Source organism: Antechinus flavipes, chromosome 2 (assembly GCF_016432865.1).
Source record: "Antechinus flavipes isolate AdamAnt ecotype Samford, QLD, Australia chromosome 2, AdamAnt_v2, whole genome shotgun sequence".
In the NCBI taxonomy this organism is placed as follows: Eukaryota; Metazoa; Chordata; class Mammalia; order Dasyuromorphia; family Dasyuridae; genus Antechinus; species Antechinus flavipes.
Window position 1 is genome coordinate 262,006,070 of NC_067399.1, and position 12,739 is coordinate 262,018,808.

General features: G+C 35.7%; 2 protein-coding genes across 3 annotated transcripts; both read right to left on the minus strand.

Annotated features, from left to right (window-relative positions):
• Positions 1-384: 384 nt before the first annotated feature.
• On the minus strand, positions 385-4,481 carry LOC127552494 (olfactory receptor 11G2-like). Of its 2 annotated transcripts, XM_051982998.1 has the most exons (2): positions 4,450-4,481; positions 385-1,315 (listed from the first exon to the last, which is right to left on the minus strand). In XM_051982998.1, exons 1-2 carry the CDS (start codon positions 4,479-4,481, stop codon positions 385-387), a joined length of 963 nt encoding a protein of 320 aa, XP_051838958.1. The 2 variants fall into 2 exon arrangements, with proteins under 2 accessions (XP_051838958.1, XP_051838959.1); XM_051982999.1 differs by lacking the exon at positions 4,450-4,481 and having other exon boundaries at positions 385-1,323.
• A 3,138-nt stretch (positions 4,482-7,619) lies between these two features.
• LOC127546606 (olfactory receptor 11G2-like) lies at positions 7,620-11,842 on the minus strand. The gene is made up of 2 exons (XM_051973633.1): positions 10,908-11,842; positions 7,620-7,674 (listed from the first exon to the last, which is right to left on the minus strand). The coding sequence occupies exons 1-2, from the start codon at positions 11,840-11,842 to the stop codon at positions 7,620-7,622; spliced, it is 990 nt and encodes a 329-aa protein (XP_051829593.1).
• Between the last annotated feature and the right edge of the window lie 897 nt (positions 11,843-12,739).

Consider the following 12,739-nt stretch of genomic DNA (forward strand, 5'->3'; position numbering starts at 1 on the left):
ATAAGAAGTAGAGGCAGCCAGGTAGTATAGTGGATAGATTCTGGACCTGGCAGCATGAACACCTGAGCTTAAATTCAGCTTCTGACTACTTTCTTCAGCTGCAGAACAGGAACAATAATAGAATCTATCTCTCAAGCTTGTTGTGAGGATTAAATGTGATAATAATTGTAAAGCTAAATTGGTACAGTACCTGGCACATAATAGATACTTAAATGCTTGTTCCTTTCCCCCTTCATTCCTTTTCATATAAATCCAGAATCCTAGTAATGGCAGGGAACTCAATGGCCATCCTTTTTAACTCAAATACAAAAGCAACCCCCACTATAACATGCCCTGCAAATTGAGATTGAGGAATGAAGATCTAAGGATCTGGAAAGGTAATATTCAAATTCTCCCCAGGACTTTTCTTAAAGCAGCCTTAATTTCCTTATTACGAAAACTGTAGATCATGGGATTGAAGAATGGAGTGGCAACTGAGTAAAACAAGGTAATGAATTTTTGCATTTCAGGTTGGCTGGCTGACCCTGGGCTCACATACATCATCATGATTGAACCATAGAATAGTGAGACCACAGCTAGATGGGAAGCACAAGTAGAGAAGGCTTTTTGTCTTCCTGAGCCCTTTGGCACTCGTAGCACAGCTCTTAGTACCTGGGTGTAGGACACAAGGATGTAAATTAAGGTAATAAAGGTAATGAGGGTACTTACAGTACCACAGATTAGAGTAGTTTTGGGGACAGGTATACATGATAAAGCAAGCATTGCTCCTAAGTCACATAAATAGTGATCAATGATATTTGAACCACAGAAGGGCACCTGGGAAAGGAGAGTAACAGGGGTCAGTAACCAAAGGAAGCCACCTACCCAGCAGGCAGACACAAGGGTGGCACATAGCTGCCTAGTCATAATGGTGGGATAGTGAAGTGGGTAGCAGATAGCAACATACCGGTCAAATGCCATGAGGGCCAGGAAGAAGAGTTCTGTTGCACATAGAGAAGAAAAGATGTAGAATTGAAGGATGCAGCCATTATAAGAAATGGTCTTGACTTTAGAGAGAAGATTTGCTAGCATGTTGGGCACACTGGAGTTGATGTAGCAGATCTCAAGGAAAGAAAAATTGGCCAGTAAAATATACATGGGAGTGTGGAGCTGCTGATCCCACCACACAGCACAGACAATTGTCCCATTCCCCATCAGAGTCAGTGCATACACAGTAGAAAACAATACAAAGAGAAGGATTTTTATTTCCTGACTGCATGGAAAGCCCAGAAGAATGAACTCGCTTACAGTCCAAGAGATGTTATGATTGCCTAAGATGGTCATTTCTTCATCACCTTTGAAATACACATAGATTAGACTTGATTATTTACTATTCATATATATATATATATATATACGCACACACATTTGTCAATACATTTCTATCATTCATTTATCTATCATATGTCTATCATCTGTTTCTATCTTTGTTCTTCCTCTTTTTCTCTCTCCCTCATTCTTTCTTCCCTCCTACCCAGAGTTTTGAGGAATAAATATTTTATATTTCAGGAAATGTGTCCTCAGATGAGCAATATGACATGTATTTTTGTAAATACACATAATACATATGTGTATATGTATGTGTGGGTATATATATGTGTGTATGTATACATATATGTATATATATAGGTTTATTTTGTGTGTGTATATTTGTATGTGAGTGTGCAGAGAAAGAACATTTTCAGATAGGTGGGAATGCTACTATTGCTCTGCTTCTTTCAGAATTTAGGATTACTTCCATGTTATAATGTACAGATGATTGGCTTCACTGGAACTCTGATTCTATTACTTCAAGTGCTCCATCTTTCAAAGGAGTACACAATAAATGAGAACCAAAGTATTTTGAAGTGAAAGAGCTCATTTTCTTGAATAGCTAACATATTAAAGAAGATCAGCTATTGATTTAGGAGCAGAGAGAATGTTGTAGTTACTTTAGTCACTCATTCCAATTATCAGAAAAGAAGAGACTTATCTCTATAGCATTATTATTAATAAGATTTAGGTTTCAGGATAAAATAGAAAAACTGATAACCACAGATTAAGAGTCAGAAAAGATCTTGCAGAGTCCTAATCCCTTTGTTTTATAGATGAAAAAAGTGAAGCCTAGAAAAATTGAGATTTGCCTAAAATTACACAGATATTAAAAAGTCAAATGCAAATTTGAACCTATTCCCCTACCATTAGAGCCTTACCTCTTTCTATTTTTTATGCATTTTCTTCATGTACATCTTCCAAAATTATCCCATTTCCCAAAGTTGTCTTTCTCTTGAGGTGACTGATTTCATCTAGTTGTTAGGCCATTTAATTCATACTGAAGTAAGGATAAGAATAAAGATGAGAGGTTGATTTTCAATTTCATTGACATAGGCAATTCCCAGAGGCAATTTACTATCTCTATTTCCTTTATCAATGCAGACAAGTAACTTCCTGGCTATCTTTGAACTCAAGCTTTGTTGTCTTAAGGCCAGATCTCTATCCACTATGCCACATTCTGCCTTTTTATAACCTTCCTTTATTTTTTATCAATGTGTTCTCTGTAGCCACACAGAGAATGTCTTACCCTTCTTTCATATAGTAGTACTTTGTGTATATGAAATCATTTTTCTCAATATCGGGCATAATAGAAGCTGAGATGTGCAAAGACTAAGGATCGATAATCAATAATTTCAACTCTGTGTTTCTGCTCATTTTGGGCAATTGACTTCTTTGGGCCTCAGTTATCTTATCTGAAAGATGAAAAAAGTAATAATGAATCATTTCTGAGGTTTCTTCTACCCTAAGTTTTGATCTTAGGAATTTTCCAAGGTTTTAAGCCTTGTGCCTGCTCAGGGTGACCATATGCAGATGCAACAAACACATGAGAGAAGGTAGGCTTAATACATTGGAATCTGAGAAAGAGAACAGTCCTTAAGAGCTCAAGTAGTTTCATGTTTGATAGACTAACTGAGAACCAAGAATATGGGGACATTCAAGTAGAGTGGGTATTTGATGCTGGAATGAATAACTTGGGGAGATAGCGTTGAAGTTCAGGAAAATATAAGTGCCTGGAGAAAAGTAAGATTCTTTGTCTGAATGGAACATTTATGAGAATGAGGAAATCTCAGTTTCCATGAAAACTTCTCTGAAGTGAGACTACAGTGAGAACAAAGGAAGTTGCTTCATTTATATGCAACCTGGAATGAAATGCTTGTCCTGTTGTGACTTTTAATATTTTATAAGACTCATCATTAATTCTATTGTAAAATTCAAAGTCTTATTTAGTTTGGAAAACCCCAGTGATACACATGAGGATTGAATAATACAGGAATCATACTTTTTTTTTTTTTGATGTGGGGACAGATATCATGCCATTTTTTGTTACTGTTCTAGTCTGAAGAGATTTTCCATCCCTTTTTCTAATATGAAATAAAAATTTAATTTCCCTAATGGGTAAGATTAAATAATTATATGAAAATAATAAGCACCACATTTTTATAGATAGGATTATTTAGTCCAGCTCCTATCAGTTTACAGATGTGGTTACTAAGACCCAGAGAAGTAATGTCACACCCAGGCTCACACAGATACTCAATAGCAGACCAAGAACTCTAAACCAGGAACTTGGAGTCTACATTTAGTTAAGTAGTTTCCCCCATCCTCTTTCTCCAAAGTAATGTTACCTTTCCCACTGCTCTTGCATTTTACAGAATTTGGCACTAAGCTATAGAACCCATTAACACTTACCCCACGATCTATATTCTGTGTTAGACCTTAACTTCCATTCTCCAGCCACCTAAAGGATTATCAACATTTGACTTTTATTAGAAGAAGCACCATTGATTACTGAAAGAAGACTGTGTTCTATGAAGTTATTGCTTTCTTCCAATGATTATTTCTTTTTATTCATACTTGCTTTTACCCTTTTGGGACGTCTCCAGAGGAACACCAGGAGAAGTTACTGATTATTCTCTTGGGCAGGCAGATTTTACTAATAGTGAGTAGTGATAAAAAAAAAATAGTAGAACTTAAATCAGCATTGCAAGCAATCTCTTCCTTCCCTTCTTTCTTCACCATCTTATTCCTCCAGTATAGAATCACAGGGGACCAGAGAATATTAAAGCTGGGAGGAACATTAAAGGTCATCTTGTCTAATTCCTTCATTTTATTTATTGATGACAAAATTAAGGCCCAAAGAATGAAAATGATTTGCTTGAGGTCAAATATCTAGTAAATGGCAGAGCTGGGATTTACATGTGAGTCTTCTGTGTTTCTTGACTCTTATAACCCATGCTATTTCTGCTTCCAAACAAGTAATTTCATATTAAAATGCATCTGACAAATTAAGGGTCTGGTAAATGAACTAATATGGTTGGGGTAGATGCATAGTAGGCAATCATGTTTCAATTCTTTGCAGCTCCTTTTTGGAGGATTTATCTAAACCAACCAACAGTGCTAAAAAGCATTAGAATTGTAAAAATTATAGACATATTTTACTTTACACAAGGGAAAATACAACACCTGGGGGATATTATTAGGAGGCTAGGTGGGAGGTAGGGGAGGACACTTAAGGACTCAGCCTGAGTTATAACAATCCTCAAACAGAAGGAGGAAAGCAATTGATGATCCAGGTGAAAAATGGTCCATTCCTTTAGCACCAGAATATGCCAGGTTCTAGGTGATTTCTCCATGTCTTTGCTGAAAGCAGCCTGTCTTACATAACATGATTAAATAACAGTTTGGAAGAGGGCCAAGAACTTTATAAGAAGGATGGAATGTGATTCAGGTGCACCTTATTGATTTCCTATCTAGGCTGGGAAGTACAAATCAGATAGGAATTCAGAAATTTTTAGCTTGATTATTTTTAAGCATAGGAACATGTTTCATAGGATGGAGGAGAATGTTCCAAAAAAAGGGGCAGAAGAGAGATTCTAAGCAGGAGGATTATCTCTAGAACAGCTACAAAAAAAAGCCAGTGTAATAATGGGCCAGAACTTCTAAACTTGAGGTTTTTTTCCCCCTAAACTAATATAGGTAGAAAAAGAGATTAAGGGCATTTGAGGAAGACCTTAATGCCATTATTAGAAATTGTATATTTATCTTGAAAACAATGGGGAATCAATGAAGGATTTTGATCTAGTAGTGATAGATTAAAGTGGTATTTTAGAGAAAGTCATTTAGTATGAGTGTGTAGTAGAGGTGGTACAGAAGGGGACTGGTTAAGAACAAGAGGCTAATTGGGAAATGGTTGCAATAATACTACAAGATGATATGACCTTGACCTAGATTGGAAGAAAGAATGAAAGAAAAAGAATTATTTGATAGCCCACAAGAGGTAAACAACAGTAAGATTAGTTGTTATGTTGAATTTGGCAAATAAGTAATATCATGTTTTAAAAGATAACTGGAATTTCAAGCCTCAGGTGATGTTAGAATGAAGTTAATTCTACAGAAAAGAAATAAAAAAGTAAAGTAAAATATGTTTTGCCTGAAGACATTAATTAAAATATTAGATATATGTTAATTTTGACATACCAAGGGAATTTCAAGTAGGGAGATGTGTGATAGCTCAAGATCACAGATGAAAAGATGTGAGGATCATCTTTTTTTGTCACATTTAATCATAAAGAGTTTTATGTAATAGAAACAAAATCTCAGAATGGGAAAGGATCTCATTGTTGTTCAGTCGTTTCGGTCATGTCTTCATGAACTTATTTGGGGTTTTCTTGATAAAGATACTGAAGTGATATGTCATCTCCTTTTCTAGTTCGTTTTCCAAATAAGGAAACTGAGTCAAACAAGGTTAAGTGACTTGTGCAGAGTCACACAGCCAGTAAAACAGAGAGAGGTGGTGGGGGGAGGGAGAGAGAGGAAGAAGAAGGGAAGGAGGGAGGGGGAGGGAGGAAAGAAGGAAGGGGAAAGGGAAGGAGAAACAGAGAGACAGAGACTGAGAGTCAAAAACAAGAAGAGAGGACAGAAGGGAAGGGAGAATGGAGGGAAAAGACAGTATAGGGTAAAGGGGAAGGAGAGACAGGGAACAGAGAAAACAATAGGAAAATAGAGTTTTTGTAGGGGAAATGGTGGATTTTAGGATGAAAGGAGGAGGAGGAAGAATAGAATAATTCTATAATTGAAATAATATTGGTTGGAAAAGGTAATTTTTGCCTTTTAAAGATTTCAATTTACTCATCATATGAAGGTTGGATTGGGTGATCTTTATGGTCTGTTACAGCTCTGACTTTCTTCAATTCCATGATTATAAAGGGAAAAATATATATGTAGTCATGGACACATTATGTGTCAAGAATATTGGGCATCTATCATGGAATGAGCTCTGAAAGAGGCTGAGTAAAGGCCAATTCTTTCTGCATCTTCTATCTTTGATCTACTCCCTAAAGTTTATATTAAGGAGAGCAGGCTGAATAACTGATAGTTAAATTTTAAGAAAGTGGGCATGGGGCAATAGAAAAAGCACACAATTTGGAGGCAGAGGAATTTGATTTGATCAAACTATTTAACTTTTCTGGGCTTCAGTTTTTTCATTTACAAAAAAATAAGAATGACTTCTAATTTACCTTTCAGCCCTATTTATGATCCTATGAATGCACTACTCCCTGGCTGAACCTCCCCTCTTCTGTCTCCCCTTGACATATGAGACTATATGGTGGACATCTTGAATTCCAGTTGAAAATTCTTGAAAGCACAAAGATTCATCTGAGATAGAACCTTTTCAGTATTCCATGCCCTAAATCAGCAGAATAAGAAGGGACCTGCAGCATTTTGCAGCAGACAAATAGGCATTTTGCAATAGGCAGTTAGGTGGCACCAAAATGCACAGAATTCCAGGCCTGAAGTTAAGGATGCTTCATCTTGAGTTCAAATCATATCTCAGACACTTACTAGCTATGGGACACTGGGCAAGCCTCAGGTTCCTCATCTGTAAAATGAGCTGAAATAGGAAATGGCAAAGTAAAAAATAATTCTCATCATGTGTTGTGAATTGGGGAGGGGAGAGAGATGAAAAAGATTAAGGTTGCTATCTTTGACTAGTAGTTTTAAAAATCTTACTGGCTTAACTAATTTCCATGATTATTCATAATAATTGTTCATTGTCCCTACCAATATATTTCTTCTTAATTTGTTAATATAATATAGGTGTAGGTTATATTTGACTGTTAGTGTAAATTCTTTAAATGGGAACATGAGTTATATTCATTAAATCTAAGGAAGCTATTACTTTACTGATTATCCAAACAAGAAATGCAATATTTGAGTTATTCATTGGGGCAGTTCAATTCACAAACCACTTACCAAATAGTTCCAACGAAGTTTTTTAGGTTATTTGTATGGATTAATTTTCCTTTAAGAACCTGCATTATTCCCAATGGCCATCAGAGAGAGATGAGCAAACATAAATTCAGACTACTCTTCCTACCACTGAGCTACAGCTTCTTTACCCATTAAGACCAGACTCTGAATATGTCTTCAAATATATATTTTAAAATATCGTTTAAATCTGTGGTTTCACCTTTACCCTACATATGAACTTGCCCTATCAGTCGAACAAATCTCAAAATTTCAACACCATAGCTAACATTTTATGACTATTTAGAAATAGAGAAAGTTTGGAGGAGGGATTGGTCCTTCTCTATAATCCTTCTTTATGGATCACCCAACTCATTCATTTTCCCAAATTCCTCCAAGATATTCTCTAACTCTTCCTGCATTGTCCATATAAGTGCAAGTCATAAAGCATAAAGAAAGAGGTAATGGATTCATTAAGCATTGGAACTTAACAAAGGAAGGCAAAGTAAAAAGAGAGAGATTAGATTTCTGGCTTTGGCATGCTGTTCTTTGAAGTTTTATGACAGATGACAGTATTAAACATGTGTGAACCTGTCTTAATCAAAAATATCTCACATAGAGAAAATCTGTCTTATTTCTTGGTTCCTTTAAAAGCTTTTGGTGATAACCTATTTAGAAGTTTCCTTAGAGCAAGGTCTCTTCACCTAATTTGTGTCATGGAACTCTTTTGAAATCGGGTGAAATCAAAATTTTATAGTGCTTTTCAGAATAATGTTCTAAACACATAAAACATATAAAAGCATAAAGAAAAATAATGACATTGAAATATGTTTAAAATATTTTAAGAAAAACACATAATTTCAAGGGCTCAACTTAAAAACTTCAGCTCAAAAATCTTTTTTTTTTGTATTGCCTACAAATTTAGATTCCTTTTTCTGGCATTTAAGTCTCCATGCATCTAGCTACCAATCTTACAGTCCATATTATGTCTATCTAGACATTTAATTCTCCAGCCAAGTTCCATTGCATAGAATATAAAACATATTCTATGTTGCCCTAGATTCATAACTCTGTTCCCATTTTTCTCTATGCTAGAAAGGCTTTCTTTCCTATCTCTTTATATGTCAAATTCCAACCTGTTTTTTAAGATTCAATTCAAACATTACCTCCTCCAGGAAGCATTTCTTAATCTCTGGTTATTCATCAACTTATCTCTCAGACAGCAATTTGTTTTGTAACTTTAAAAATGTAATTACCCAATATACTACATTTACAACCCTCTGTACTAGTATCTTATTGCACTAAAATACTTTAACAGTCTTGAGAATAATAATGCAGAAAGAGCTCTCTGGATTTAGAATTACTAGGTCCTTTTAAAAATTTTGTTGCTTATAAGACTTTGTTCATTTAAACACTCTGTTCTTCAGGTTCCTCATCAGTAAAATGAGAGGATTGGACTCAAATGGCCTGTAAGTGTAATGCTGAAGAAACTGAGGCAGGAGAGAGATTAGAGAGTTTTTAATAATTTATTAATGGGAGAGTATAATTGACTGGACAGGATTCTCATCTCAAATTATCCAATCAGACAGCAATAAAGATATACTGGGATCAAGGAATCCATGTTGGTCCCAGGGCTGGAGGAGACTGTCATCTCAAAGAATCCAGCGGACAGCATCCAGCATCCAGCCGCCAGCCTCCAGCAATGAATGGAGGAACCCCAACTTCTTAAATACCTTTTCTCTAAACAAAGGAAGGGGTGAGAAGCGCGGGAAAACTTCTGTCAGGATAGACAGGCTGTCTACATACACAGAAATAAAGATATTACTGAGGTATCTTGGAATATTTTAGAGGGATATTGTAAATTCTTGAGGACAGAAAAGAGTCAAGAGGTCTACTCTCTTGTTTATCTTGCTAACAATTTATAACCTTAAAGCAAATGGTCCTCAGTCTTAATGGCCCAGAGGGGGGTTTACAACTAAGGGGATTGAGACAGAACAGTTAAGGACAAGGGAAACTAGTGCAGGGAAACTGAGTCAGGACAGTTAAAGAGAACTGTGGCATAACATAAGACCCTTCTAGTTCTCAATCTTCTTATAATCTTAGTTTTGGAGAATAATATACATATACATACATCTATCTATCTATCTATCTATCTATGTCCATATCCATATTGGATCAACTATGATAAAAGAAGGAGTCCTTTACCTCTTAGAATAAATATTCATTGGTACAGCATTCTAATTACTCATTCACTTCTCACTCCCTTGTAGTTTTGACTCTGATTTAAGCACTCTAATGAAGCTATTTTCTTCAAGGCTACCAAAAACTCTTAATTGCTAAATTGGATAGAATTTTCTCTTTTCTCGGTCTCAGGTCTCTCTGCAGTATGTCATTGCTGATTTTACTCTTCCTCCTGGACAATGTCTCTTTGGTTTTTGAGACTGTATTTTTTCTGTCTTTCCACTCATCTTTCTTGGTTTCCTTTGTCTATTCTTCATCTTCCTCCCAACTGCTAAGTATGGATATAACCCAACATTCTGTTTTAGGTTTTGTCATCATTGTCTTGGTGATCTCATTCACACACACACACACACACACACACACACACACACACATACATAAGTGATATATCTCAGATGCCTAACTCTTATCAGAAAAATCTGATACAAAGATTTTTTTTCTCCATTCAATCACTTCTCTTCTTATTCTAGGTGCATCAATTTTGTCTTTGCAAATACTTTTCAATTTCATATAAAGTTATCTATTTCATCTTTTGTAATTGCTTTTACCTTATGTTTGGTTAAGAATACATCTATCTATATCTGTGAGAGGTATGTGATATTCTTTTTCCTCTAAGTTTTTAATAGTATGATTTTTAATATTAGTCAAAGATCTATTTAGAGTGTATTATGGTATGTGGATTAAATGTTAGTCCAAAGCTAAATTTTATCAGTCTATTTTTCTTTCTTCTCAGCAGTTTTTAATAAAAAAGAGAGTTTTATCAAATAATAGTGGGAAGAATAAGTATCCTTGCTTTACTTCTGTGTTTATTGGCAAAGGTGCCATTGTCCTACTGATTCATTCTAAGTAATATCCCTTCCATTCTTTCTGGGAAGAACCATCATCCCATTCAGGCCTTTAACAATTATTTATCGGACTATTATAAGTTCAGTATCCCTATTTTGAGGTCTACTTTATCAAATATCCTTCCCACAGTTGATAAAATAATATTCTTTGCTAAAAAACCTTCATTGATTTCCTACTGATTCTAGAAGAAAGCATAAATATCTTAAACTTTTGTTTTAGCTCTCTAACCCTGAATCCCAAGTGTACCCTTCTAGATTTATTTCATGTTAATTACATTAGTATTATTTGTAAATGTGGATTTTTGATATAGCTAATATATGTAAATTCCATTGAAAGACTTAAAACATTTTTTTTTTACTCTCTATGTTATCTACATTTCAGTTAACCTGTATTTAAAGCTTTTTCAAAATTTCTACTTTGTCACATAATTCTCTATTATGCTAAAAACTTGTGGAATAAAATATTCTCACTTCTTGTGTCCTTTAAGGAATCTCTGGGACAACCCATCCAAAAGTTTCTTTAGGGCTTTCTTCATATCTTTGTTTCGGAGACTGTAGATCAGGGGATTAAAGAATGGAGTTGCCATGGAGTAGAACAAGGTTACAAACTTCTGCATTCCAGACTGGTTTCCTGATCCTGGGCTGACATACATCACCATGACTGAGCCATAGAATAGAGACACCACAGTGAAATGAGAGGCACATGTTGAGAAAGCCTTGTTTCTTCCAGAACCTGATGGCACACGTAGTACGGCTCTTAGGACATGGAAATAGGAACCCAATATGTAGAGGAAGGTGATAAAGATGATGAGAGAGCTGATGGCACCACAGGCCAAAGTAGTCCTGGGCACTGGGGCACAGGACAGTGCCAACAATGGCCCCAAGTCACACAAAAAGTGGTCAATGATGTTTGGACCACAAAAGGGTACCTGTGAGATTAAGATCACTGGAGTCAGTAACCACAGGAAACCACCTATCCAGCAGAATAATGCCAAGGTAATACAGCGGTTGTGGGTCATGATGGTAGAGTAATGTAGAGGCTGGCAGATTGCAAGGTATCTATCAAATGCCATCACAGATAGAAACAAACATTCAGAGGCACATGTTGAGAAAAAGAAATAGAATTGAAGCAAGCAGCCAGTAAAAGATATGGTTTTGGATTCAGAGAGCATTATGGCCAACATTTTGGGAACATCAGAGTTAACATAGCAAATTTCTAAGAAGGAGAAATTGGCCAAGAGAGTGTACATGGGGGTTTGAAGTTGCTGACTTGACCATACAGCACAGATGATGGATGTATTACCCATGATGGTAAGGATGTAAATGATAGAGAACACCATGCAGAGGATGATTTGAGTCTCTTTTTGACAAGGGAAACCCAAGAGGATAAACTCACTTATAGTCTCAGAGATATTAGTGATTCCTGAGATCCTCATTTCTCTCTTAATTGTGAAAGAGAAAAAACAGTAAATATCTGAAGACTTGTTTGACATTTCACTCTCACTTCCCTTTTCACCTTCCCCTCATTTGTGCCCAAGAATCTGTTTTTACCTTCTGTCCCTAGTCTATTAGTCATGATACTGAAGTTGTGCTATTTGATAAAAATAACCATAAGCAACTTTACACTTTACACTTTTCACTTTAATGTATCTTGTACAATTTTCTGACCTACTCCAAAGGAGCAAATTAAGCTCTGAGAGAAAGTAGTTTGATAAGAATTTCTAACATCTACTGTTGTACATGTCCATTCTTCAGAACAAAACCATCACCATAATAGGTATATAACTACCTTTTGAAACACAGGTGAGGACTATTTTCCATCTGTACCTGAGTCTTCTCAGGGTACTTTTTCATTCCATATAAAGATACACATATAGGGAGACGTGAACCAACCCAGAGGGTTTCATTTGCTTCCTACTACAGTGTCCCATTTCTACAAATACCATGATATTAAGATTTCAAGTGATGAAATCTGAAATGGACTTGTATTATGTCATTGCCATGACTAAATTGTTATATCATTCAATCACTGGTGCTCTTTAGGTTGCTGAATAAAACATATTGGGGTTATGTCAAGGTCAGAAATTCTACTTTTAAATAGCACAGTTCTTTCATGGAAAGAAATGAAATGGTTCTATCATCACAGGGTATACTGCTATCTCTCACCAACCAGCTCCCAAGTCCTTACCTTTGTTTATAATGGAGATGAACTGAGAGAGAGAAAAAGTTCATAGATGACTATAAACAGAATTCAGATTTGCTGTAGTTCTGATGGTAGATGCCTCAAAAACATTTTTTCTTATACAAAAAGAAAAGTGTCCCAAGAGAGGAAA